The sequence below is a fragment of the Vipera ursinii genome, assembly GCF_947247035.1.
Source record: "Vipera ursinii genome assembly, chromosome: 6".
NCBI classification, from domain to species: domain Eukaryota; kingdom Metazoa; phylum Chordata; class Lepidosauria; order Squamata; family Viperidae; genus Vipera; species Vipera ursinii.
In genome coordinates, this window is record NC_139515.1 from 54,857,832 (window position 1) to 54,885,048 (window position 27,217).

The window sequence follows — 27,217 nt, forward strand, 5'->3', positions numbered from 1 at the left end:
CCCTCCTTTCCTCAGCTATTTGCAAAGCTTCCTCAGACAGCCATTTTGCTTTCTTGCATTTCTTTTTCTTTGGGATGGTTTTGGTTGCTACCTGTTGTACAATGTTGCGAACCTCTGTCCATAGTTCTTCAGGCACCCTGTCTATCAGATCTAATTCCTTAAATCTATTTGTCACCTCTACTGTATATTCAACGGGGATATGATTTAATTCATACCTGACTGGCCTGGTGCTTTTCCCTACTTTCTTCAGTTTAAGCCTAAACTTTGCAACAAGAAGCTCATGGTCTGAGCCACAGTCAGCTCTTGGTCTTGTTTTTACTGACTGTATAGAGCTTCTCCATCTTTGGCTGCAGAGCATATAGTCAATCTGATTTCTGTGTTGACCGTCTGGTGATGTCCATGTGTAGAGCCGTCTCTTGGGCTGTTGGAAAAGAGTGTTTGCTATGACCATCGTATTCTCTTGACAAAATTCTATCAGCCTGTGCCCTGCTTCATTTTGTACTCCAAGGCCAAACTTGCCTGTTATTCCAGTTATCTTTTGGTTTCCTACTTTAGCATTCCAATCCCCCATGACGATAAGGACATCATTTCTGGGTGTTAGTTCTATAAGGTGCTGTAGGGCTTCATAGAACCGGTCAATTTCATCCTCTTCAGTACCGGTGGTTGGGGCATAGACTTGGACTACTGTGATATTGAATGGTTTGCCTTGGATTCGAACTGAGATCATTCTGTCATTTTGAGGATTGTATCCCAGTATTGCTTTTCCTATTTTTTTATTGACTATGAAGGCTACTCCATTTCTTCTGAGGGATTCTTGCCCGCAGTAGTATACCTGATGGTCATCTGAATTAAATTCACCCATTCCTGTCCATTTTAGTTCGCTGATACCTAAGATGTCGATGTTTAGTCTTGTCATCTCTTGTTTGACCACGTCCAGCTTTCCTTGATTCATGGATCTTACATTCCAGGTTCCTATGGAGAAAAAAATCTTTACAGCATCGGACTTTCCTTTCACCACCAGACATATCCACAGCTGAGCGTCCTTTCGGCTTTGGCCCAGTCGCTTCATTCTTTCTGGCGCTACTAGTACTAGCCCTCTGCTCTTCCCCAGTAGCATACTGGATGCCTTCCGACCTGAGGGGCTCATCTTCCAGCGTCATATCGTTTTGCCTTTTGGTACTGTCCATAGGGTTTTCATGGCAAAGATACTGGAGTGGGTTGCCATTTCCTTCTCCAGTGGATCACGTTTTGTCAGAACTCTCGGCTATGACCTGTCCGTCTTGGGTGGCCCTGCACGGCATAGCTCATAGCTTCATTGAATTACGCAAGCCCCTTCGCCACGACAAGGCAGTAATCCATGAAGGGGTGAGAGAGTATACGTGTGCACTTTTGTTTGTTTGTGTGTTTATACCTTTGAGTCAATATTGACTCCTGGTCATGCCTAGACAACTCCCTACAATTTTCTTGATGAGGTTTCAGCATTGCTTGTTTCCTGGATCTATGAGAGAGAGTGATTGGTCCAAGGTCACCCAGCTGGATTCATGCCTAAAGTGGAACTAGAAATCACAGTCTCTTGGTTTCTAGCCTGGCACCTTAACCACTACACCAAAGTGGCTATTTATATATAGAAAGTAATAGGAAAGAGTTGGATAATGTTAATGTCAATCTGTTAGATAATATTTGAAGTGATGGAGTTATGGGGACTTGGCTGTCTCCATAATTTTTCTACATGAAAAGCAAAAGGTAAGCAAAGTCAGCTTAACAGAAACTACTGCTTTAAAGAGGCCTTGTGCCTTGAACAAATTGCTAACTAGACACTTCATAATGTGCATGGTGAGGGCTTTGTAGAGATATTTCCCCCTGTCTGGTCTGGGGAATAAGCTGTTCCCTCTTCTAGAAGTTGTTCATTTCTGCTGTATATGCTTTCTTTAGACTAAATTAATGAAAGTTAATTTATTAATTTAATGAATCTTATTTCTTTATAAATGTAGATATCTACAAAGAAGTAAGTTTCAAAGAAATATATCCATATCTATATCTACATCATTAGGAATGTAATTGTTTCTATATCTTAAAATATTTTTTCTCCTATGACTGCTTATTATTCAAGGTGCTGTCCCTATGATTTTATTTAGGAAACAAATGGAAGAAAAAAGAAAAATTGCTTTTGAAATCCTGATAATTAAGCTAAATATATGTTCTGATGTCTACATAAGACGAAGAAGATTTCGTCGGCTATATAATGAAGAAATGCCATGGCGAGCTCAGCTCAACGTTTACCTGGCAATTGTTCACTTCATTTTGTTTAAAAAACGGACACAGGAGCTCTATAATAATGAAAATTTTGTACCAAGTCCAGACAGGTAAAAAGTGGAAAGTGAAAAGAATAATCACTAATGAGGCAATTGAACTGTGTCAGCCTCTTATTTTAAAAAATGTGTTTTACATATATATTAAAATACTTGTGTTGCTGGCTTATTTAAAATTTCTATAACAGATATCAAACCAGGATATTTCTATAACAGATACCAAAGACATCAAAGAAACTGCCAAGATCAAAACAAACATAATTTTTATTTAAATTGTTCTCATTAATTATTTGCAATACTATGAGTCTTTCTATTATGTCATGGACTCTGATGAGCAGGAAGGAAGACACGCAGTTGAGTACAGAAAAGCTCATTCTTTATTTAAGCAGAAACTGTACTGAGGATTTAGAGTCACCCTGCCTCAATATATAGCCAGACCCTCTGGTAGCAACCAATCGGATTGAACCCATGTTTGCTGCCCAAAGTTGACCAATTGCAGGACCGGAGACGTCCTGTCTGGGTTGCTGGAGAACTGTTAGTTCTCCAGCAATGCATATGGTGATATTCCAAAAGCCCAGTACATAACACCCCTCCCTCCTAAGATCAGGCTATAATACCCTTGACAATATTCAAGGCTTATCAATCACTGCCAACACCCCAAATACTAAAATAATACTAAACAATAATAAATGTGATGCTTTGTTAAGCCAAGGTAGTTAGAAAGACATTACGTGACCTTTACAGACATGCCTTGTAGAGTGGACTACAAAGAGATTAAAGAATAGCTTGTCAATGCAGTATAACTACAAAGAGATAAAACAATGTCTCAATGAACATGCTTGCCAGCAGTTACAATTTACCCCCAATTTCTGTAGGTAGTGGTACAATGTCATACATTACACATCACTTTATTTTACAATATAGTCTGTAAGATATGCTGGGGGTTTGTGTGGTCTGGAGGAACACCTTGGAGTTCCAGTCACTTTGTGGTCTACCAGCTTACCCGGTGGGCTGGGTAGACCCATGTCCCCTTGTGCTCCGGTGTCCAGGGGAGTTGAATTGCTCTGGCTGGCCTCTCCAGGTTGGCCCACCCAGAGTCTGACTGTTTAGCAGAGTAGGCACAGCGGTCGCTGAGATTTGGCTGGTCCGCCTGGTCAGGGGTCCCATGTTGCACTTCTGAGCTGCCATGTTCCTCTTCTGAATCAAGTTCCACTGAGAAAGGAAAACCCTGGTGGTTCTGGTGTGAGCTGGCTTGGGCGCCAGCTTGAGGACCTCAGGAGGGACTTGTGTCATAGTCCGCATTTAGTGAACATTCTGGAAACCTTTTCCTAAGTTGGTCAATGTGTCTTCTGACCAGTCGCCCTCCCTCCAACCCCACTTTATAAGATAGGGGTCCGGATTCTTTAATCACCTGACCAGGAACCCACAGGTTTCTAGGCCCATAGTTCCTGGCCCAAACCCAATCACCTATTTGCAGCCCCCTCGGGGGTTTTGGTTTAGAGGCTTTGGATACCACTCTGTCTGGATGCAACCTGTCCAGTTTAGTATTTAAGCACCTTCCCCAACGAAGCTCAGCAGGACTTTTATCTGTAGCTGTGCAGGGTGTAGTGTGTTGACAGAGCAAGAAATCTGCCAATCTGTGATGCCAGTCACCTGTGATGATGCGCTTGAGCACCTCCTTTGTTGTCCTCACCATGCGTTCGGCTTGTCCATTCGTAGAGGGGTGAAATGGTGCAGACGTAGCATGTTTGATGAAGTTAGCTCTGAGAAAAGCCTGAAACTCAGCAGCAGTGAATTGAGCCCCATTATCAGAAACCAAAACATCAGGCAACCCATGTGTCGCAAAGAGTTTTCTCAGCACCTGGATGGTCCTAGCAGTAGTCATATTAGGGACTGAAACTACTTCCAGCCATTTTCAGTGGCTATCCACTACTACCATAAAAAGCTGTCCTTGAAAAGGCCCAGCGTAGTCTATATGAACCCTGGACCAGGGGCTATGTGTTTCCTCCCACCTATGAACTGGGGCCTGAGGCGTTTCAGGCCTAGACCTCTGGCAGGTATAGCAACCATGGACTTGATATTCCACAGCCTTATCCAGGCCAGGCCACCAAAGGTAGCTTCTAGCTAAGGCTTTCATCCGTACAATGCCTGGATGACCTTCATGTAAGGAATGCAAGACTCTGTCCCTCAATGATGTGGGGATAATGACTCTGTTGCCCCATAATATACAGCCCTTATGTGCAGACAGTTCACGTCTTCTGACAAAATAACTTTGGAAATCAGGGCCTGGATTTTTTTCCAACCAGCCCGTGTATACCCATGACAGTACTCTGCTCAGAATTTTATCTGTAGCAGTCTCAGCAGCAATATCCCCAGCATGGAGGGGAAACTCAGGCAAGTCCTGAATGGACAATATTTTAGCAGCAGGAGCTGGATCAGGATCCATTAGTGGCAGTGGTAGTCTGCTGAGGCCATCTGCATGGCCCATTTCCTTCCCAGGTTTGTGAACTAACTTAAATTTGTATGCAGACAAAAATATAGATCATCTCAGCATTCTTGGAGATAGTATGTGGGGAGTTTGCTTATCTGTTGTGAATAGGCCCAAAAGGGGTTTGTGGTCAGTGAAGACAGTGAAATCCCTGCCATATAAATAATCATGAAATTTTTTGACTCCAGCCACTATGGCTAAGGCTTCTTTATCAATTTGTGCATAATTACTCTCAGCAGCAGATAAAGTTCTAGAATAGAATGCAATAGGAACTTGTTTCCCATTCTTCTCTATGTGGCTTAAGACTGCCCCCACCCCGTAGGGAGATGCATCACATGCAAGACATACAGGTTTAGACTCAATGTAATGAGTTACAGTGAACTTTTCTGAAAGAAGAGCCTTGAGATCCTGGAAACTTTTTTCATGTAAGCCAGTCCATTTCCAAAGGGCTTTTTTATCAAGTAGCCTGTGGAGGGGCTCAGCTATTGCAGCCTTATGAGGTAGAAATGTGTGATAAAAATTCAGGAGGCCCAAAAATGCTTGTAGCTCTTCTTTTGATTTTGACCTAGGAGCCATTTTGATGGCTTTAACTTTTGACTCAATGAGGTGAATCCCACTAGCATCGATATGGAACCCCAAGAATTCCATTGAAGAAACCCCAATACTGCATTTGTTTTTTTTTAACTTGAGGCCCGCATCGTGGAGCCTTTGTAACACAGCCCTGAGCCTGTTGGCCAATACTTCTGGGGATTCCCTGGCAATGAGAACATCATCAAAATAAGGACAGACACCCTGAATACCTTTAAGTGTGCGTTCCATAATCCCTTGGAAAATACTCGGTGCAACCCTGACTCCAAACTGCAAGCGTTTGACTTTGAATACCCCTCTATGAGTTACTATTGTTTGAGCTACAGCTGTGGCCTCGTCTACCAGCAGTTGCTGATACGCCTGCGCTAAATCAAGTTTAGCAAAAATGGTTCCCCCTTGCAAAGAGGCTAGAATATGGCTGACTATCGGGACCAGGTATGCATGTTGATTTAAGGCTTTATTTAATGTGCATTTGTAGTCTGCGCAAATGTGAACCTCCCCGTTGGGCTTTAGTGGGGTGACAATAGGAGTTTCCCACTCCCCCCCATCAACAGGCTGTAATACACCCTGCTCTACTAACTTATCAATTTCAAAATCGATTTTGTGTTTTAAGGTGAAAGGAACTCTGCGAGGCTTGACCCTTATTGGTACAACGTTAGGATCTAATTTAAAGGAAATTGGTGACCCAGTATAAGTTCCCAGTTTTGACTCGAAAACATCCACGAATTCCTCACAAACAGCCATGTGGTCTGCTGTCTGTGTCCGGTTAATGCCTGTTATTTGAATGCCCAAAGCCTCAAACCAATCAAGTCCAATAAGACTTGTTCTTTGACCCTCTACTACTATGACATCCAGGTGCCCCCAAAACCCTTTAAATTTCACCAATAATGTGGCTTCACCCTTAACTTTAACCTGAGCATTCTGAAAATCTGTTAAAATAATATCTGAGGGTCTTAGTTTAGCCCACTGGTTGCTGCGTCTGCACACAAGGTTGAATGTGTCATGCGAGATGATTGAGACCGCAGAGCTGGAGTCCAATTCCATTTTGCATGGAATTCCTTGTAGCTCCACCGAGAGCTTAAGTTTAGGCTTAAGGGGACAACGAGCCCCAGTGCGACAAACACTTGTCTGGCTCTTGAAGAACCCCACACTGGCTGGACCCAGTACCTTTCCTAGTTGGTTCCTCCGACTGGTGCTTGGGTGGCCTGTCTCTCTGTTGAGCTCTGCACACCACCGTGATGTTGCCGGTCCTTCCGCAAGCTCTACACGTGGCCGAACAGAATCTGCAATTTGCGCGGGAGTGGTTGCCTCCACACCCCTTACATCTAGTTAAGAGAACTGCCTTGTAATCGTTCTCTCTTTGCTGATTGCCGCGGTTTTGCATGCTTGGCTGTCTTTGGAGCTTGTTTATTTCGGGTTCTTCGTCTTCTGACGATTCTCCACTGCATTTGGCGACCTCGTGGACGGAATCTTCTATCTTTGGAGATTTGGTGGGCTGCACTGTTTGTACTGCACCTCCGGCTGCTTCGTCAGCCATGACCTCGTCTTGTGCTTTGGCGAATGTGAGATTTGGTCTGGCAAACAATCTCTGCTGCAGGGTTCTGTCTCTCAGGCCACAGACAAGTCGGTCTCTCAGACGCTCCTCTAAATTTGAAAACTTGCAGAGACGTGCGGCCTGCGATAAACTGATGCTGTCTCACCGGGAAGCTGCACTCGTTGGTCGAATTTTAAACGCCATGCCATCTCTGACATTTTTGGCTGGAAATGCCCAGTCAGCTTCTTCTTAAGGTCAGCAAATGATACTGCTTCAATGGGTGTTGGCGCAAACAGATTTTCCGCTAGATCGAAAGTCGCAGGCCCACACACACATAGCAACGTTTCAGCTTTTAGGCCTTCCTCTGCAATCTGGTTTGCTTGAAGATAGTTCTATACTTGTGAGAGGTAAGACAGCCAATCTTCTGGATGTTTAATGTCGAACTCTCTGAGTTTGCCGACCTTCGGCATCTTTCCTCAATTCCTGCGTTGTTGGATCCTGCTTCTTAGGCTCAGGGAACGAATCCTCTGAGCACGCGGCCGCTAGTGTAGCTTTACTAGCCAGCTGGGGGGGCAAGATGCCTCTTCCCTCCAGCGAGTAATGCCGTCCCCTTGTGACTTCAGCCCTTAGGCAGTGAAGCAGGATCCTTGTCGCCACTATTATGTCGTGGACTCTTGATGAGCAGGAAGGAAGACATGCAGTTGAGTACAGAGAAGCTCATTCTTTATTTAAGCAGAAACTGTACTGAGGATTTGGAGTCACCCTGCCTCAATATATAGCCAGACCCTCTGGTAGCAACCAATCGGATTGAACCCATGTTTGCCGCCCAAAGTTGACCAATTGCAGGACCGGAGACATCCTGTCTGGGTTGCTGGAGAATTGTTAGTTCTCCAGCAATGCACATGGTGATATTCCAAAAGCCCAGTACATAACACTTTCCCCATTGCCTCAGTAAACCCAAATGACAGGAATGATCTCCCAAATTTGATTCACAAAGGAGTTGCATTCATTGGGCATCTTTTATAATCCTACAGCCTCTCCTCCATCTTCAGAGTTGCCTAGTTTAAGCATCACTAAGGGAAGATTAGATATTAATGAGAATTAAGTGTCTGGCAAATATTGACAAAAGAGGTAAATAATTATCTAATAGGGATACAGCTTGAAGTTCTTTATCTTACAACTCTCAGAACTGAATATGAAGAGGTACTGTAGTTTGCCTACTGCAGTTTGCCTTTTCCATGTATTAATTAAAAAAATTAATCACAAGACATAAGTAATTCAGAAGACTATTCAAGTGTTGAAACAACATCATTTTGGAAACTGCTATTCATTTAGCTGTTTCTGTTTCCTATAAAAATGAATGTACATCTTCATGGTCTCCTGTCTCATATAGTTAAGTGATGAACCTGCATAAAAGTAATTGTTGGAATGTTCTAAAACTGGGTTAGATTTTTAGTGGGAAACATTTCCTCATTGCATAAGCTCTTCAGCTAATTCCTGGCTTTTCTCTGAATTTCATTTCAACTGCCATAGTGCTAATATCAAAATATTTTGTTCTGTTAGGACAAAGTTGAAGAAAAGCAACTTTCTTCAAGTGTAATCTGTGGATTCCTTTTAGTTCTATGGTGATGTTTAAAAGTTTGTGAACCTGTTTGAATTTTCAGTATTTCTGCATAAATAGGACCTAAAATGATATGTTTTCACACTAGATCTAAAACTAGTTAAAGACAACCCAATTAAACAAATTAGTCAAAAACATTATACTACCAGTCCACTGTCTGGTAGATTGTATACAAATAGAGGTAATTCAGCATCATAGTTACATTTCTTAGAAGCGATTGACCAAATAAGTTCACCTGCCGAACAAGATGTATAATATTCTGGGAAGTCTCAAGACTTACAGTAGTTTCTAAGAAACTAAGACCCTTTTGGAAATACTTGAGCTATGGAAGCAAATTCCTGTCCACTATGGATAATCACATCCTTTATTGTTCCTTGCTGAGGCCATATTTTAGATTTACATTTGAAGCAGGTGTGGTATACCTGATCTTGAAGCAATAAGAGAAAGACCTAGTGAGGCAATTCTTCAGCCTTTATATAATAAGATGACAGCTTTTATTATGAGCACAGCTATAGTCCATTCATGACTTTGACATTGTGGAATTGGATTCTGTTCATCTAAATTTCAGTAGAATCTGGATATTTCAAGGAGAACAACAATAAAGTCACTTAAAAAGTGGAATTTTTAGAGAATTTCTCCATAGGTTCTCTCCACTTTTCAGCCAATGCCCTACTATTTCCAGTGGTTGTCTGATGGCTCGGGTATTGGCTGATTATATTATTTGTGTAATGATGGCACTATGAAAATGATGTCAGTTAATGAAAAGTAGTAATTTGTAATATTTGTATAATGACATCATACACATGATATAAATGTCCTTGACATGATATGCTTTTCAATTTAAAAGACATTTGTGACTGTCAGCCTCCCTTGATTAGTCCATCAAATGAGAATCAATTATAATTTAATTAAAATGATGCAAATTATTTATACAATCTTTTCTACAGTATACTGGTTTTTGATCAAAATGAATTACTACCAGTACTATAACTACTATTACATCCTTTGCAACAAACTCAAATGATTTTTATATACAGTATATCAACAGAATGTTGCTTCAGATTTGAAATTTGTCTTGCTTACTGTATATTGACAATTTAAATACTAAAAAACTTTCATTTATGTTGGATCTCTTAAATTATTTAATAAGAGCTGGTTGCAGTCATCTGGCTGTTAAAAGAAGCAGTTCATAATGTTAACTTCTGACACCAACAAAGAAAAAAGAGTGTTAACTAATATAGTCTACGCTTATCCTATTGTTGCTACATTTTAGATTATCCACAGGATTGTTAATGTCTTTAGATGAATTGTTCTGCATCAAGAGTGTATAATATTGTAATATTAGTACATTTCAATTATTAAGTATGTCCTTGTGTGTGTGTGTATGTTTTTGTTTTGCAGTTATAATGATCTCAGCCCTGAAATATTCTCATTAAGCAATTCAGGCACAATCATGATAGCATCAGCTAAAGAGGAAGAAATCACAGATTTTAAACATCTGTCTTTTAAAAGAACATTTTCAGAAAAAATCAGTCGAAAAACTGGTAATACTATAGATAATAAAATATGAATTTTCAACTATTGTGTTTTATGCAGCTGTTTATTAAAATACATTAGGTATCCACAGTAATCCTTTTGGATGTTTGGTTCCAGAACTTTAAGACAGGAAACAGTAAAATTAGTATCATTGTTGCATGTTGAAATGATTTTAAAATATCTTTTTTGAGTGGCTAACCTTTGGTAGTTAGGTTTGAGTCAATGGAATGCATAATCCATTAACATTGAATGCTTCTGGGCCAATCACTGAATTCTAATTTTGGAAGTGTCTGAAAATGTGCTCCAAATCTGTTTTTTTCAGTACACATAGATTATTATACCATTTTATTATGTTGATATAGCAGACTTTCTGATTCCTTAAAGAATGTTTCTAGTGTGCGTGTTTTCTCTTTCATGGCCAATGTCTTAATTCAGTCTATTGTTATCTAAAGACTAACCATATATTTATACATTTTATCTTCTCTAGTCTTACTTGTATCTTGCATACTTGTTCCTGGATTCTTTGTTCTAGATGTGCATTATATTCTGAATCATCATTCTATTTTGTTCCTCTTATTTCTCTCTCTCTCACTCTTTTCTATTTTGCTACATTTTCTGCTTCTAAGATTTTAATGGGTTTTGGTTGTTGACTCTTTCCAATTATCCGCCTTGGGCTCACTATAGAAATATAACTGTTTCTGTCTCTCCATTAGTTATTTTTTTCTAAATGGTCATTTGATCTTAATCTATATTACCACAAACAGGACTCTTGTTTGTCAGGGAATAGATAACAGTATTGCATCTAAAAAAACAGAGTTATTATAGTCAAATCTTTAAAATGAGAATTGATGCAGTGAATGTTTAATAAAATATCTCAGAAAGATTTCCATAACTCCTTAAACAGTAGCTGTGCTGTTTATAGAATGAGACTTTTCCCAGTTTGAAATATTTAAAAGATCTTGTCTATCTCTATGGGATAGGTAAAGATGTTTTTTCCGTTCTCTCTTTTTATTCTATTTCACTATTCTTTTTTCCTAGATTGAGCATTTATTTTCTGCCATTTCTTCTGTCTGGTCCAACATATTTTCAAACTCAGTATCTGTAAATTAATATTTGTATGTATGAAATACAGGGAGTGATAGTACAACTAGCCTTACAGTAAACTTCATATTGTTGACTTCTCTTTCAAAAGCATTGTACCTATAAGTTTGGGTATTTTTTTAATTTGAAACTTAAATTTGTTTTTGCTTAGAACAGCTTCCATTATAAGTCTAATAAGAAAATAGGGCAATGTTTAAAGGTCTATCAGGGCTGGTTTGCTAATCTGAAGAGTCTGTGATTTACAGCATTCTATTATGTGGGTTTGTTGTTGTTTAACTGAATTAGGTAGATGTCAAACATTATTTTCTCTCTGGAAGCTGAGAGAGTCACAAGGCTTAGCATAAATCAGGTCTCCTTGATAGTTTTCAAAAAATGGCTGATGAATTCCTTAGAGCATCTATAAATTCAAGGGCAAACATCTTATAATTGATTCCAGACAATATAACTTATATGGATCTGTTGTGATTTTGTTTATTGCTTATGTTTGGATGTAGAAAAGTACATTGTTAATAAAGCAGATCTTGAAGTTATTTTCGAAAGAATTCATTGACTTAAAGATACAGTTCATGTTGAGACATGATTGACCATGGCAACTGCTTACCTTGAAAAGAGTAGTGCAGTTCTTACTTAAATGTATTTTTCTCAGTTTTTACTTTTGAGTACTGCATATCTTTCCTTCTTGAGACTTTTCAGGAATTCCCTGAATTAATGGAAATGGAAACAAGACTTTATGATTTTTTTCCCTACGTATTTTTTCCCCTACATTCAATATCATTTTACAGCAGCAATATAATGTGTCACTGCTAATTCTTCTTGCACCATCAATCTTCTTTATTACTAGCAGCGGATAAGTAATCAAACACAATAACCTGTGACTAGCTGTCAGAGAAATGCTGAAAAATATTTCTTCAGATTTTTTTTCCTAGTTTGATCTTTTGTTAGGTTGGGAGCAATTATAAATTTCTTAACCATTACTTTCCCTGCATATTCTGCTGCCAGCAGCTCATCTGCAATGAATATAACCTTCCTTGCTCTTCTTTGCTCAGACACCCCTGACCCTACTTTCCCTGTCTTCGCCAATGGGCTTTCCTTGCCTGCTTCTAGCCCTACATTACAAAGCATTTCTTCAGGCACTGTTTCCAGCTCAAGCATACTTGACCACAATAATTGTCTCTCCCCTGAAATTGATGCCATGAGTGAATCCACTGAACTGACCCAACTCTCAACCTCAGGCCAAGATTCAGGTGGGTTGCCACATGCATGTCAGGTACTTGACAATTTTGAATTGATCATATCCTCACAAATTAGGGATCTACTTTCAAAAATATTATTTATTAACTCACAACTAAACTTTCACTACACATTGCCAAGTGGTCTATCTGTGGACTTTGAAAAAAATTATAAGTCTCATATGGATGCGGTAAAGTTTATGGGTGGATAAAATATCAAAATCAGAGTAGTTGTCAATAATCAATGGGAAACGGTAATGTTTATGTAAGGCAAGACAGTATACAAACTGAGGAACTTTAAAAGGAAGAATAATCTCTTAGCAACTGGTAGGGAAACCAATTGGTTTTCCTTGATAATGTGGATTTCAGATAGCAGTTATAAACATAAAAGAAAGTTAATGATTTACCTTTTTTCTGGACAAGTCAGCTAAAAGGTTTGTTATATCTCCCCTTCCATTCTTATTTATTTTTCATGAATCAAGTAACCAAAGAAATATAACATTCACTATAGCAGTGATGGCGAACCTTTTAGAGACCGAGTGCCCAAACTGCAACCCAAAACCCACTTATTTATTCCTGGGTGCCAGGTGGGCGTGGCCCACTGGGTGGTCATGGCTGTAGTGGTCATGGCAAATTGGGTGAGTGTGGCCAAGGTGGGCGTGGTCACCTCAATGTTGCTCGTGGAGAGGGACGCCTGTGGGGAGTGGGCAGGGATGGAGGAGATTCAGGCAGTCTGGCAGGTGGGGCGGTAGGCAGGAGGCTCATCCTGCAGGGTGAAGTGAGGCAGGGTGGGGGTGCCATTGCCATGGGGCAAGGTAAGGGCCAGAGTAGCTGCTGCCTGACACCATCGGCCCCCGCACATAGGGGCCAGTGAGCACATGGGGGCTGATGGTGTCCATCAGCTGCCATAGCCTGCCGGCCCCTCGACCTGTGCACTCTGGGGCTCTGCAATCCACCGCCAGCAGTTCAAAGAAGCTGCCTGTGAGCTGGATGGCCGGCGAACAGCTGAGGAGACCATGCAGTCGGTCGTGCCCAGGAAAAGAAGAGCATGTGAGGCCAGGAGGGAAGGGACGGGATGAGGGGAGGGAAACCAGCCGTGTCAGGATGCATCCAGCCACGTGGGACCTTGGTGAGTTAGTGGGCGGCTGCTTGAAGAGGAACGGTTGCCATCTTCAGGGCATGGTAAGTGTCCCCACAGAGGGGGCTCTGAGTGCCGCCTCTGGCACACGTGCCATAGGTTCGCCACCACTGCACTATAGCATTTGATATTTATTTTTTTCTGGAAAGCAGAGTGAGGAATAGTATATTCTCCAAAGACTGAGTGAAATGACTAACTCAGATTGTACCAAGAACCATTTTTCACTGATTAAAACATATTGATTTGAGATGTGGGTGTCATGCTTATTGACTTAAGCGATTAATGTATATATAGAATATTCTGTGGCATTTTCTTTGGAAAAATTATTTTGATAAATTATTATAATTAAAAGACTCACCGTATAGATTTTGCTCTTTTAATAAGAGGTTTAGAATCTGTTTTTACATTTTTTTATGAATTGCTGTTAGTTAAACTCATTGATTTTTGTTTGTTTTTATTTTAGAACCCATTATTTCTCCTGAGCGTGGTTCTAAATTGAGTGATAGAGACACTCCTCGACTGCCTCAAGGTTATATTTCTGTTAAAGAACGTGAAAAAGCAAGTTGTTATTCTGCTGTGCTGGAGCATTTTACTAAAACATTCCTATATTTTAGAAGAGCTGTGGTAATGTTAACTATATTTACAATTTTAGTAAACATATCTCTTCTGATTTTGTTGAACAAATAATGTTTTCACATTTGGCAAGAATATATTTCTGTCAGTTTCTAGTTTTTTGCTGCACTGTTATTCTGTTTTTGAAGATAAGAACTCTTTAAGAAAAAGACATAGGATAATTTTAAACTATTTTTAGTTCATTGCCTCTCTTTCATGGAAATCATTACCAGTCAGGTGCAATCTAAATTCATCTCCATACATGCTCTTTTATTTCAGAGCAAGAGGGAGCATTATCATTACAAAAGTAATTTGATTTTTTTTCCAGGGCTGGAGATACAAGCCTTTGACAGCAATCTGAAATGGCTAGGTTGAAAATCAGTCTCCTTGGTGTCAGTGAGCTATACAATGGCTATTTCCAGTTTGAGGAATTCATTATCTTGAGGAATTCACTTGGGTATGACATCAGAAAAATGAATAAAGTGGCTTTTTTCACAAGAAGAAACTTACTGCAGCAGTGGGAAGCTTGTTAATTGTTAACGATTGCATTACATCCACCCAAATCTGTATCAAGCTTCTAACTACCACAATTATCCAAGTCTACACCTAACAATTAATGCAACAGAGCTTGAAATAGAGGTTTTCTATTTTTTCAAAAAACCCTCTGAAGCAAGTGCTCAAAAAGAACATTGTTTACATACCTGGGTGATTTTAATGCAAAGGTTGACAGCCAAGCAGAAATATGAATTACTAGAAGCTTTGGACTTGGGAAGAGAAATGATCCAGCTGATTGTTTGTATCAGTTTTGTTTGCATTAATTTTGCCATGAAAAGGGATTTCAAATCATGGATTTTACATTTGGACCTCACCAAATAAATTGCACCATAACAAGATCAATTATGTCCTATGCAGCCATCAACAGTGTATTTCAGTCGCTGTCAAGACTATCTCGTGCCCATTGTAGTTCATATTATAAATTGTTGGCAGCTAAGGTCAAAGTTAAATTATGCAACATCAAAAAGACAGCACATGTGTGCAACTGGAGTGAAAAATATATCTGAACTGCCACACTGCTGAAAATATGCCCAGTGCACTGTGCCCCCCCCAAAAAAACGCTCAACCATCATTGAAACAGCAATTGAACATATGCCATAATAGAAGCCAGAGAAAAAGCATACTTGGTTTTCATACAAAACCATCAGAATAGGTGAGCGAAGAAAAGCAGCCAAAACAGCAGGCAAACAGGAGGGAGCAAGGAAATTGAATACAACCTTCCAAAAAGCAACAAGGAAAGCTAACAAATTTTACTCCAACCAAGGTTGCAAGGAGCTAGATGAGGACTGCATGAAAAGCCACACCAGAATGCTTTTGTGCAAGTCAAAAGGATTCAAACATCATTTACTGCTCATAAAACATCTTCAAAGACAAACAATATAAAGATCTGTCTGACCAACAAGATTTCAACAACAGATGGTGAGAATATAACAGAAGAACTGTATGCTAGCAACATGAAGTCCTGGTCTCCTCTGAATAATAAAGAAAGAGAAGCAGAATAGAATCTGCGATCCTTTTGGAAGAAGTCATGTGGGCATTGAGTCATCTGCCAACCAACAAGGTCCCAGGTGTTAATACCATCCCCACAGAATTGTTGAGACCTATATCACCCACAAGCATCACACTCCTGTGCCAGAAAATTAGGGAAACAAACACATGGCCACAGGATTGGAAACTGTGTTCATTCCATTGCCAAAAATGATAATTCCAAAGATAACTCCAATTTTTGCCCTCATTCCTCACATTAGCAAGCTGCCTAGAGTCATTTCAACAGTGAGCTAGAGAGTATATAAATTAATAAATAAAAATAAAATAAATTCCCATTAATTTATATGACATCTGGTGCTGACTATCGCAAGGAAATAACCAGATGTTCAAGCTTACTTCAGAAGAGGTCATGGCACTCAGGGCCATATTAAAATTCTATACTGGAGCATGAAAAAAATTCAGGAATATCAAAGAACATCTACCTCTGTTTTCAATAAAGCTTTCAGCTGTATTGATCATGATAAGCTGTGGGGAGCCCTAGAAGACCTGTAGGTACCAACACATCTGCCATGTTGGTGTAGTCACTGAACAAAATCAGGTAGCCACTGTCCATATGGAGACACTGATTGGTTCGAGATATAGAAAGAAGTGTGGCAAGGCTGCATTCTTTCACCATTCTTTTTCAACTTGTATGCCAATGTGATTTTGAGGAAAATGGAAGAAGGATAATGATTGAAAGAAGAAACATAAAAGTCTTCAATAAATTTACAACACAACTTTTAGAATTTAAAGAAGGATTGAAACATCTGATCCAAAGGAGAAGAAAGTGAGAAATTTGGCTTGTTCTTGAATACCAAAAACTCCAAACTTATGACAGCTGTAAAGAGTGGAAATGTTAAAATAACAATTGAGGGTGAAGAGATGGATGACATGGAAGAATTCCAAAGTAGTACATGCACTCCAGAAATAAAGCTGTGAATTGCACTGGGTTACACAGTAATCATGAGTATGAATCGAGTGTGGAAAAGCAAGGACATCAGACTGGCAACAAATGGAGATTAGTCCTCCCAATTGTATTTGCCGTAGTTACCCATGGCTGCGAAAATTGAACAATAAAAAAACTAGACAGGAGAAAAATCAACTTGTTCAAATGTAGTGTTGGAAAGGTTTCCTTGCTCATTTCTTGGATAGTAAAGGTGATGAACAAGCAAGTACTGGAACGTGTAAACCAGACATATCACTAGAAGGCAAAACCCACAAAATTCCATTTATTTCAATCATATGCAATTAAACTCATTGTGAAAGGTTGTTATGTTTGGAGTGGTCAGCAGTAAAAGGAAATGAGGCTGCAAAAAACACAGTGGCTTTACACCATCAAAAATGACACCAGCCAGGATGTACAACAACTGGAAGAAGCCACACAAGATCAGAAAACGTGGAGAGGGAGAGAGCTGATCCATAGAATCACTGAAGAATTGGACGTGATTGAATGGACAGCATTATCGTAATCATCAGTCATCAACATCTAATTTAAATGATGTAATAATATAGAGAGTCAGTTTTGTGTAGTGGTTAAGGGCCCCAAGCTAGAAATTGTGGAACTGTGAATTCTATTTCCACCATAAGTAGAACGCCAACTGGGTGACCTTGGGCCAGTCACACATTCTCAGGAAACGCAATGGCAAACGATTTCTGAAACCTTGTCAAAAAAACCTGCAGGGATTTGTCCAGGCACTCTCCAGAAGATGACACTGACTCAAAAACAGAAATAAGTATAAGATAAAACAGCATATTTATTTGTTATCATTGGTTTTATATCCCATATTTTTTCAACAGCAGAAAATAGATACATGGGGTTAGACCCTTTCTTTTATCCTAAAGATAACCTCATGAATTAGGTTGGGCTGAGAGAATGACTAGCTGAAGTCATCTGGTTGTCAGGCGGAGTCTCAAAATCTGGGTCTCCATGATTCAAGTCAGTACTTTCATCAGCATGTTACACTAATTCTAAAAAATATACTTCTTTCCCTAATATAATATGTATTGCTTTTGTTGCTTGTTTGAATAAAGTTCCTTAGCAAAATCAGTACAAATATAGTGTTTGCATCACAAAACATTTACATGAAATAACAAAAAACTGAAATAAACATCAGGGCTCCTAAAGTATGTTTTCCCCAAATCTTAAATTGTCTCCCATCAAGCCAAACTATAAAATACCTTTTGTTTTGATGCAAGGAAAGGCCATGAGAGAGGGATAAAAGCAGGCATAGTTTCAGTCAGAATCCTCACAAGAGGATTGAAAAGTAGAATTTATTATTGGCTTAAGCTAATTTAATAATATACTGTAATAGTAGGAAATGTAAGAAATGATGCCTTTACTAAATTAAGTGGAATGTATTTTGCTTTTGTTCTGTAGGGGTTTCCTTTTAAAAACTTAAATCTAATGTGGAACAATTTGTGAACAACTGGAAATAATTTCTAGATAGCTGATTGCAAAAGAAATAAAGAACTCTGATTTACATTTAACACAAAGTTATAGTTTTATTTTGATATAGCATGCTATGCTAAGCACTCATTATGGATTAATATTAAAGCCTCCAATTATTTTTATCCAACAAATCATTGTTTTAAGAAACACCTGAGTTTATAATAAAGTATTCACCCAGTCATAACTGTTAGAGGAGGCTAAATCATATGGAAAAAGGAATAATAGCCATAATGCAGATTAGATTTCCAATATATGTATGGTTGCATTTCAGTGTCTGCTTTTTTTATTGTAATTAGTTTCTAATTGTCAGTATTGTATTGCTTTTGTCAATGTGTTTTATCTATATTTGCCCAAATTATGAATTTGGGGAGTTGTAGATTGTTCAGTTGTAGGTGGTTGACTGGAGTGGCTTATAAATAAATAAATAATTGTCTTACATAAACGAATATCTTGCTCAAAGTCGCTTTAGATCTCTGTCCTAGGTAGTTCTAGCAAAACAGTTATAATCTATGTGAAATATATACCAACTAGTATCTTAGGAAAGTGAAATAGTTTATTCAGTAGATTTCTTACAAATAAACATGCTTACGTTTGAAGTTTTTTTAATAAATGAAAATATAATTTATACTTACTGTTTAAATCACTGTAATATCCAACTACCACTCATTAATTGTGCATTTCATAAATATGATCCAGGTTGTTGCCCATCGAGGTCGTCACTGGACATTGCTTCAGAATGCCTGCCGAGACCTTTGGAACTATACTCGGGAAATACAAATGATTATTAAGCATTCAGCATCTTTTCCTGCCCCTTTTCCTGTTAACAAGGAGATTTTTCTTAAGACCATTTGGTTACCATACTATATGGCATCAGATGCATTGCTTGACATGATAGTTGAGCTTCAAGATAGCAATTATGTTAAGGTAAATATATTTTTACTTCTATGATTAACATAATGCATACTGTTTTTATATTTTGAAGTGACTAAACAAAGATTAACAATGTTTAATTCATTTTAATTGTGTACATTTTTTCTGTGCCTTTACATTTAGAAATATTTAGAAAAAGATACAGTAAATAATTTTATGTGCAATGTGATGAAACTGTTTTTCTTATTTAACGTAAATGGAGATGGATTAATCTCTCAAGAAAGGTAAATGTGTTGTGAATATCTGATGCAGAAGTCTTCTTGTGCTAGATTTTGTATGCTCCAGAAGAGAGTTTTTTAAACAAACAAGCAAATGAACTATGATAACACATAAGAAAATCTTGAAAGAATGGGAACATGGATTTACAAGAGTGCACTGAATGCGGTATTTGTGCAATTAGAAGTTCTGAATTTGTGCATTAGAATGTATGCCACTTCCTGTCTTTGTCTAGGAATCATTATAGTTGGAGAGATTTACTAAATTAAACAGTCTTTAATTTAACTGCTCAACATGGGTTTCATGAAAAATATAAAACATCTTTCTTGTTAGTGCTTAGATAATATCTGCTTCACTATACACAATGTGGGAATGGTCACAAGGAGTAGGATTTCTCTCTTGAGATGCTCATATTCTAACATCCAGTATAGTTAACTTAGCCACTGTATTTGTTTCAGGGAGAGTTCCATATCTTCAGAGAGGAGGCTGATGTTAGTAAACATAAAACACTAACAAATACATTAGTATATTGGTAAACATCAAAGACTAACAAAATATAATGTTATGAGTTTGATATTAATGTAAATCAGGGACACATGCAATATTAAAAATTGTAATGTTTATATATTTCAGCTAGCTGTGTAAATGAACAATATGCTTGATATAATGTAAAGAAAATGTACATAATTAGAAGTGCTAGTTGAGCTTCTACTTGATATTTGTACGATAATTTTGAGGATGACCTGCAAAAATGAGATAGGATATTATGATCTCTGTTTGAATTTACAGATTATTGAGCCCAAGGGAAATTTTGGTGTTCCAAGCTGCATAGGAGGCATTACTATTGATGAAGGTGGTTCCAACCTTTCTTTTGAAAATCCCCTTGATGATGTGAATATTATTGATTTCCAAGGAATACGCCATTTCATTCTGCAAACTCTTGAGTTTCTGTTTCGTTTGAAGAAATGGGAATCGTTAGTACACATAGCTATGCAATTTAACACAATTACACAGTAAGTAATATGAACTGACTTTGGGAAAGAAAGGATTTTTTAAAAATTCTATTAACAATATTTATTTTAAAATGCATCTAATTTTTTTCTAGTGAGAGATATACAGAGCAAGTAACTCCTGTGTTGGTGTTTGCCCAGAGACAACTGAAGGAAAAAAACCAACTCTATGATTCAGATAATCCACAGTCTTGTTTAGAAGAATTAATCACTAGTACTGGAGAAAAGGTAAAGTGTTTTAGATGATAAAGAAAAAAACTTGTAATTGAAATTTTTAAAGAAGTGGTTTTTTTAAAAAAAATAAGTATAATATTTAGTTATGTACTGGACTTCCTGAAAAAGGATTATGAATGGACACATTAAAATTTTCCCTAATTTAACAAAAATGATACCTAATCTAAAGATATTTTTCCTAGGACAAATGGGTAGGTTCTAAATCTCATTTTCTAACAAGAAGACCCACCCTGACTCTCAGACTAGTTAGTGAGTAAAGAGAGCAGGCTTAATAGGAATTCAGTGTGAGTCAATTTCTTTCTCTGTCTCTTTCTCAGCTGCCAAAAAAGCCAACACAGTGCTGGGGTGCATTAACAGAGAGATAAAATCAAGATCATGTGAAGTGTTAATACTACTTTACAATGCCTTGGTAAGGCCACACTTGGAATACTGCATCCAGTTGTGGTTGCCACAATGTAAAAAAGATGTTGGAATTCTAGAAAGAGTGCAGAGAAGAGCAACAAAGATGATTAAGGGACTAGAGGCTAAAACATATAAGGAGCGGTTGATTGAATTGGGTATGTCTAGTTTAATGAAGAGAAGAATGAGGGGTGACATGATAGTAGTGTTCCAATATCTCAGGGGTTGCCACAAAGAAGAGGGAGTCAGGCTATTCTCCAAAGCACTTGAAGGCAGGACAAGAAGCAATGGATCGAAACTAATCAAGGAGAGAAGCAATCTAGAACTAAGGAGAAACTTCCTGACAGTTAGAACAATTAATCAGTGGAACAACCTGCCTCCAGAAGCGGTGAATGCTCCAACACTGGAAGTTTTTAAGAAGAGAATGGACAATCATTTGTCTGAAATGGTATAGGGTTTCTTGCCTGAGCAGGGTATTGGACTAGATGACCTCCAAGGTCCCTTCCAACTCTGTTGTTGTTATTGTAGTAGCAGTAACAACAATAATTTGTTTCCCTGAATCTCAAGTGTATTCTAAAAACAGAATTAGTTAACAAATATCTGTTTCATTTTTTTTTACTGTGAAAAGTGGCCCTATCCTCCATATCACTTTGTGGGGATAAAGTGCTATGGTGCTAAGCAACCAGATTACCAGTTTGGGATTATGCATATCACCTTGATTTCCAACTGGGCTGGATATAGTGAAGAGAACTGACACAATAGGAGGACTGCAATGATAGAATTGTCTTGTGAGTTCTGATTAGTTTGGGAAGCTCAGGTCAGATTACTACGTATGAGACTTTGTAAGACTTAATTCTGAAAAGTTTTGTCCCAAGGCAGTACTGTACTGGTTGGTGTTCAAGCACATCTTCTTAATAAGAATGTCCTATTTTTTGTTTAGTTTTTCTTGTGGAAATAATCCATTCTAGATAATGAACATTGGCTTTTATGATTTCTTTGCTTTTTGGAAAATATGAATAATAGGGAGAGATTTTGCAGTTTTCAGATGTCTAATTTTAAATTTTTAAGAATATTCATCTACTTAACCTGGTCATCTTAATTGAAAAGGCTGTAAACCATATGAAAAAATTCTCTCTTAAGGTATGCTGCAGAAACTTTGTTGCAAAAAACCTGTATGCTGCTACAAAATGGAAAGAACCAACCGATCAACATTTTGATCATTTAGGTATGAAGATATGTAAATTATATTCTTTAAAAGTTTCAGAGTTCATGCTCTTTTGGATAATTAAATGTTTGTGTTCGTTTAGATTATTAGGATGATTTTTATGGATGGATAAGTTGTTTTGTTTCAATATATGCAGGATATATTTGTTGCAAAGATTTGGTATATCACGTAACGTACACACACACACACACACACACACATATATATATATACACACACACACATATATATACATATATACACACACACACATATACACACATATATACATATATATACACACACACACACATATACACATACACACACACACACATATGTAGGTTTTGGCGTATTCGGGTCTTTTCCTGTGTAAGTTTGAGAGTGTCTTGGCGACGTTTCGACGAGGTCCCACTCGTCATCTTCAGGCTGGTGTCTTCGGCTTCGTGCTTGTGCAAACAAAGCGTGATCGGAGCTGCCGTCTCTCTATAAATATTGGTGGGGGTGCTGGCTTTGTTGCTGTAAGCGGGTTGATTGGCTGTGTTGTTACATCTTGATTGGTTGATGGGGTTATTGTTTGTGGATTAGTCGGCTGTTTTGTAACATCCTGTGTGGCTGAGGTGTTGGCTGTGTGCCCATTAGTCTTTTGTGTTGTATCGACTTGGATAATGGGCTGTGTGATGACATCCTGAGCTCTAGTGTAGTGATATCCTGAGTTCTGTGCTGCAACATACTGGGTGGTTGGCTGTGTTGTGACATCCTGTGTGCCCATTAGTCTTTTGTGTTGTACCGACTTGGATAATGGGCTGTGTGATGACATCCTGAGCTCTAGTGTAGTGATATCCTGAGTTCTGTGCTGCAACATCCTGGGTGGTTGGCTGTGTTGTGACATCCTGAGCTTTAGCATTGTAACCTCCTGAGTTCTGTGATGTAATGTCCTGAGCAGAAGGCTGTGATGTAACATCCCGGGCTTTGGTTTGGCTTTGAGTTTGCGGTCTGGTCTTGTGTTCATGGCATGTGTCAGTTTGCTTTGTGTGGGGGTCGGGGGGTGGTGCAGCAGCTGGAGATGCCGCTGTGGTTTGGCTTCTGGATGGTGGTTGCATTTCATCTATGGGTTGGGTTTAGGTTTGAGTCTGGTGAGGATGATTGGTGGTGGCGTCCTGTGTTGTTGTGGGTCTGGTGTCGGTTTTCATGGCTGGGACTCATTTTTTGACTAGGGCTAGTTTCCAGATGTCTGGTAGGTGGGAGGTATCATCACATTTATTCATGTTGTGGGGGTGTTTCTCTATTTCGATGGCTTCCATAATTATTCTCTTGTTGTAGTGTTCAGTTTTGGAGATTAATTTCATTCCTTCAAAGTCAATTTCATGTCCTGTTGCTTTAAGGTGCTGGAAAAGGGAGGAAGTTTTTTCTTCTTTCCTGACTGTGTTCTTGTGTTCTGCGATGCATGCATTTATTCTCCTATTGGTTTGTCCAATGTATGTGGCTGGGCAGATTTTGCATGGTATTTCATAGACTCCTTGGTTTTCAAGCTGGATCTTGTCTTTGGGGTTTCTTAAGATGTTGGCTATTTTTTGGTCGGTGCCGAAGGCTGTCTTGATATTGTGTTTGTGGAGAATTTTGCTGATTTTATCTGTGGTGCCTTTAATGTAGGGGAGGAGGGTGATGCCGTTGTCCTGTTCTGTGTCTTGGTTCTTGGGGGGTGTCTCCCTTTGGATTAGGTTGGTAACTGTGTTTCTTTGGAATCCATTGGAAATTAATACGTTTGTGAGAGTATGTAATTCAGTTTTCAGGTGGTCTTTGTCGGCTAGGCATTTGGTTCTGGATATGAGGGTCTTGGCTTCGGAGTAGATCTGTGCTGGGTGGTGATGGGATTGTGTGTTTAAGTAGCGGTTGGTGTGTGTTTTTTCCCGGTAGATGGTGTGTCCTAGGGAACCATTGGGTTTTTTGTAGATTAGGACGTCCAGAAAGGGGAGTTGCTTGTTAGCTTCTATTTCCATAGTAAATTGTATTTTGGGGTGTAGGCTGCTGAGATGTGTGAGGAAGTTGTCCAGTTTTTCTTTCCCGTGCGGCCAAATTACAAAAGTGTCATCTACATATTTAAGCCAGAGTTTAGGTTTGTGTTCAGATTTGTCTAAGGTGTTGGTTTCAAAGTGTTCCATGTATAGGTTTGTGATGACGGGTGAGAGGTGATCCCATAGGTGCTCCTTCTATCTGTTTGTATCTTTGTCCATTGTGGCTGAATTATGTGTTGGTTAGGCAGTGGTTGGTCAGATCTAGGAAGTGTTTAGGGGGGTTGTATTTGTTTTGGATAGCTGTCAAGGCTTCTTTAATAGGCACTTGGGTGAAGAGGGATATGACATCGAAGCTCACGAGTAGGTCGCTGGGTTGCAGGTTTTGTTTCTTTATTGTTTCTATGAAATGGAGTGAGTTTTGTACGTGTGAGGTGATGGATTTTGTGTAGGGCTGAAGTTGTTTGGCAAGGAATTTGGCAAGATTCTGTAGAGGTGAGCCTATGGAGCTGACTATGGGTCTGAGTGGTGCTCCTTCTTTGTGTATCTTGGGGAGGCCATAGAGCTTGGGGCATCTGGATGATTTCTCTCTGGGGATGATTGCTGGATCTCTTCACTGATGGGAGAGGCTTTTATTTTGGATTTGGTGGTTTTTTCCAGGTAGTTGGTGGGGCAACAAATAACAATTCTCAAACAAATACCTAAAAGAATAAGAGACTTGAGATGAGGCTACCAATTTTTGACATCAAACTGTTTAGATACAATGTGAATGTCAACGCTGCTAACATCGAATGTTATTGCTTGAGAAGAGATGAAGAAGTAGCCGTTTCATATGTTAAACTTGTGTATTGCTTTAAGAAAGTTAGTTTAATGTTGGGAGGGGGGATGAGTAGGATTGCACCTTTCAAGGCCATTTTTAACTAGAGAAGATAAGACCTTGGTGGCTTTTCTAACGGAAGGGAAACTGATTCTTTAAATTAATTGGAGAATATGATTAATGACAAAATTAGAAAGGTGGAGAATTGTGTTTTAATATATTGTGCAAGGGGTGGAGGTTTCAGATTCCAGCTTCCTTCGAGCAAGCATTTGCCAGTGTATTAGGCTAATAAAGGACTTTTAAGGTAAACAATGCCTCAGAGTCACTTGAAAAGCCCATGTGTCGGAAACTTGACAGTGAACTTTAGATGGCTAACTCCAGAAGGCATTCTAGTGACGTGGCAAGATAGAAGGTATAGATTAGACTCGATAGACAAGGCAGAAGATTTTTATAAGCTCCATTTTAACAATGAAGATGAAGTAGAAGACCAAGATGGAGGGGACATAAGAGAAAGGGATGCAAGACAGATGGCTATAGAAGGGAAGGTACTAGGAACAGAGGATAGAGGAAATAAATCTGGAGAGACTACAGAGAAATATGAAGGTAGAGACAAAGAAACAAAAGAGATCTGCACAATGAGTAGCACAAGACCCAGATATAAGTAAAATAAAGGGAGAAGAATGCAGGATTTTGTCACTGAATATTAATGGTTTAAATTCACCAATGAAAAGATGAAAAATCTTTAATAAACTTATTCATCAAAAATGAGATATAATAGCAATTCAGGAAGTTCATATAAAAGAACAACCAAAACACCTGTTAGACCAGCCAAAATTAGGAAATATATTTGTATCATTAGATCAACAAAAAAGAGGGGAGTGGTATTATACATGAATGAGAAACTGGTAGTTAAACAAATTTATAAAGATAAAGAAGGTAGAATATTGATAGTAGAGCTAGAAATAAACCATAGGAAAGTAGTGATAGTAGAAATATATGCCCCGAATGGAAAGCACTTCTAAGAATATGGGATTTAAAAGCCCTGTCTACTTTCTTATCATAAAGCAAGTATGCATGCCATCCATATACCAAATCCCATCCCTCAAGATGAAGTATTCTCTTGTTAGTTAGATTAAGCCAATCACTAACCCAGGTCAAGGCAACCGCATCATAGTACAATTTCAAATTCGGCGCCTTGAGTCCCCCTCTTTCCCTGGCATCTTGTAAAATCTTGAATTTAACTCTTGAAAATTGTATAGATTGTTATTGGGGTATAAAATGTTTGAGGAACAAGTTAAAGAAACAATGTTGATATGGGCTAAAAATTTGGGACATGGTATTGATCTTGATATATGGCAAACTCTTTGGGATAGAAATAAAAAGATAACGCTGGCCTCAGCTTACAAAGAAAATTTATATAAGATGTTTTACCGGTGGCATCTCCCTCCAGCACGATTAGCCAAAATGTACAAAATGTTGCTGGAAATGTTCCGAAGAACTAGGTACTTATTTTCATGTTTGGTGGTTCTGTAATAAGACACAAAAGTTTTGGCAAAGGATATGGACATGGCTAGAAGAAATATCAGGACGGAGAGTAGATTACAGACCAGAATTTTTCCTACTTGGCATAACAACAGAGAAACATAACCAAAGAAGAGTTATATATAATGATACATATCACACAGCAGTGAAAATGACGTTCGCCCAGAAAGATAGTGAAATACCTGATGAGAGTGAAGTGATGAATAAAATATGGGCGTGCGCAGAAATGGACTAGTTAACTTTGGAAATAAAAAATAAAGATGAGTCAGATTATTACAAATTTGGAATAAGTTTTACCTATGGTGGGAACAGAAAGGAAGGTCTCAATATAGATATACAAGATGCTGATTTCACATATTACTAGAATAAGGTGGTCGATAAGATTGAATATTGTATAATTGTATATAAATGATATATAAATGTATATAAAACACAAAAATGATGTAAGACAAGAAGGAATGTCAGACCGTTAACATCTTGTCCAAAGTTTTAAATAATAAAATTTGTAAAAAAAAAATTTTTAAAAAATGATTCAGTCAAGATAGTTCTAAATTGTGTATAAACTAATCGCTTCAACTAATTCAACAAGAATAGTAGTATATATTAAAGAAAATACAATATATACTTACAGTTCAAATATCACAATTAATATAACACTCCTACATGC

General features: G+C 38.4%; 1 protein-coding gene across 1 annotated transcript in view; it reads left to right on the forward strand.

The window, feature by feature from the left end:
- CFAP54 (cilia and flagella associated protein 54) overlaps positions 1 to 27,217 on the forward strand; it is a gene marked incomplete at both ends in the record, with an annotated part of 175,159 nt that overhangs the window by 63,194 nt on the left and 84,748 nt on the right. The window contains 8 exons of the mRNA XM_083366027.1: positions 2,136 to 2,363; positions 9,942 to 10,084; positions 12,224 to 12,421; positions 14,008 to 14,168; positions 18,883 to 19,110; positions 20,122 to 20,345; positions 20,438 to 20,570; positions 22,116 to 22,200. Of these exons, the coding sequence (XP_083222153.1) occupies positions 2,136 to 2,363; positions 9,942 to 10,084; positions 12,224 to 12,421; positions 14,008 to 14,168; positions 18,883 to 19,110; positions 20,122 to 20,345; positions 20,438 to 20,570; positions 22,116 to 22,200 (1,400 nt within the window). The remainder of the gene's footprint in view (positions 1 to 2,135; positions 2,364 to 9,941; positions 10,085 to 12,223; positions 12,422 to 14,007; positions 14,169 to 18,882; positions 19,111 to 20,121; positions 20,346 to 20,437; positions 20,571 to 22,115; positions 22,201 to 27,217) is intronic.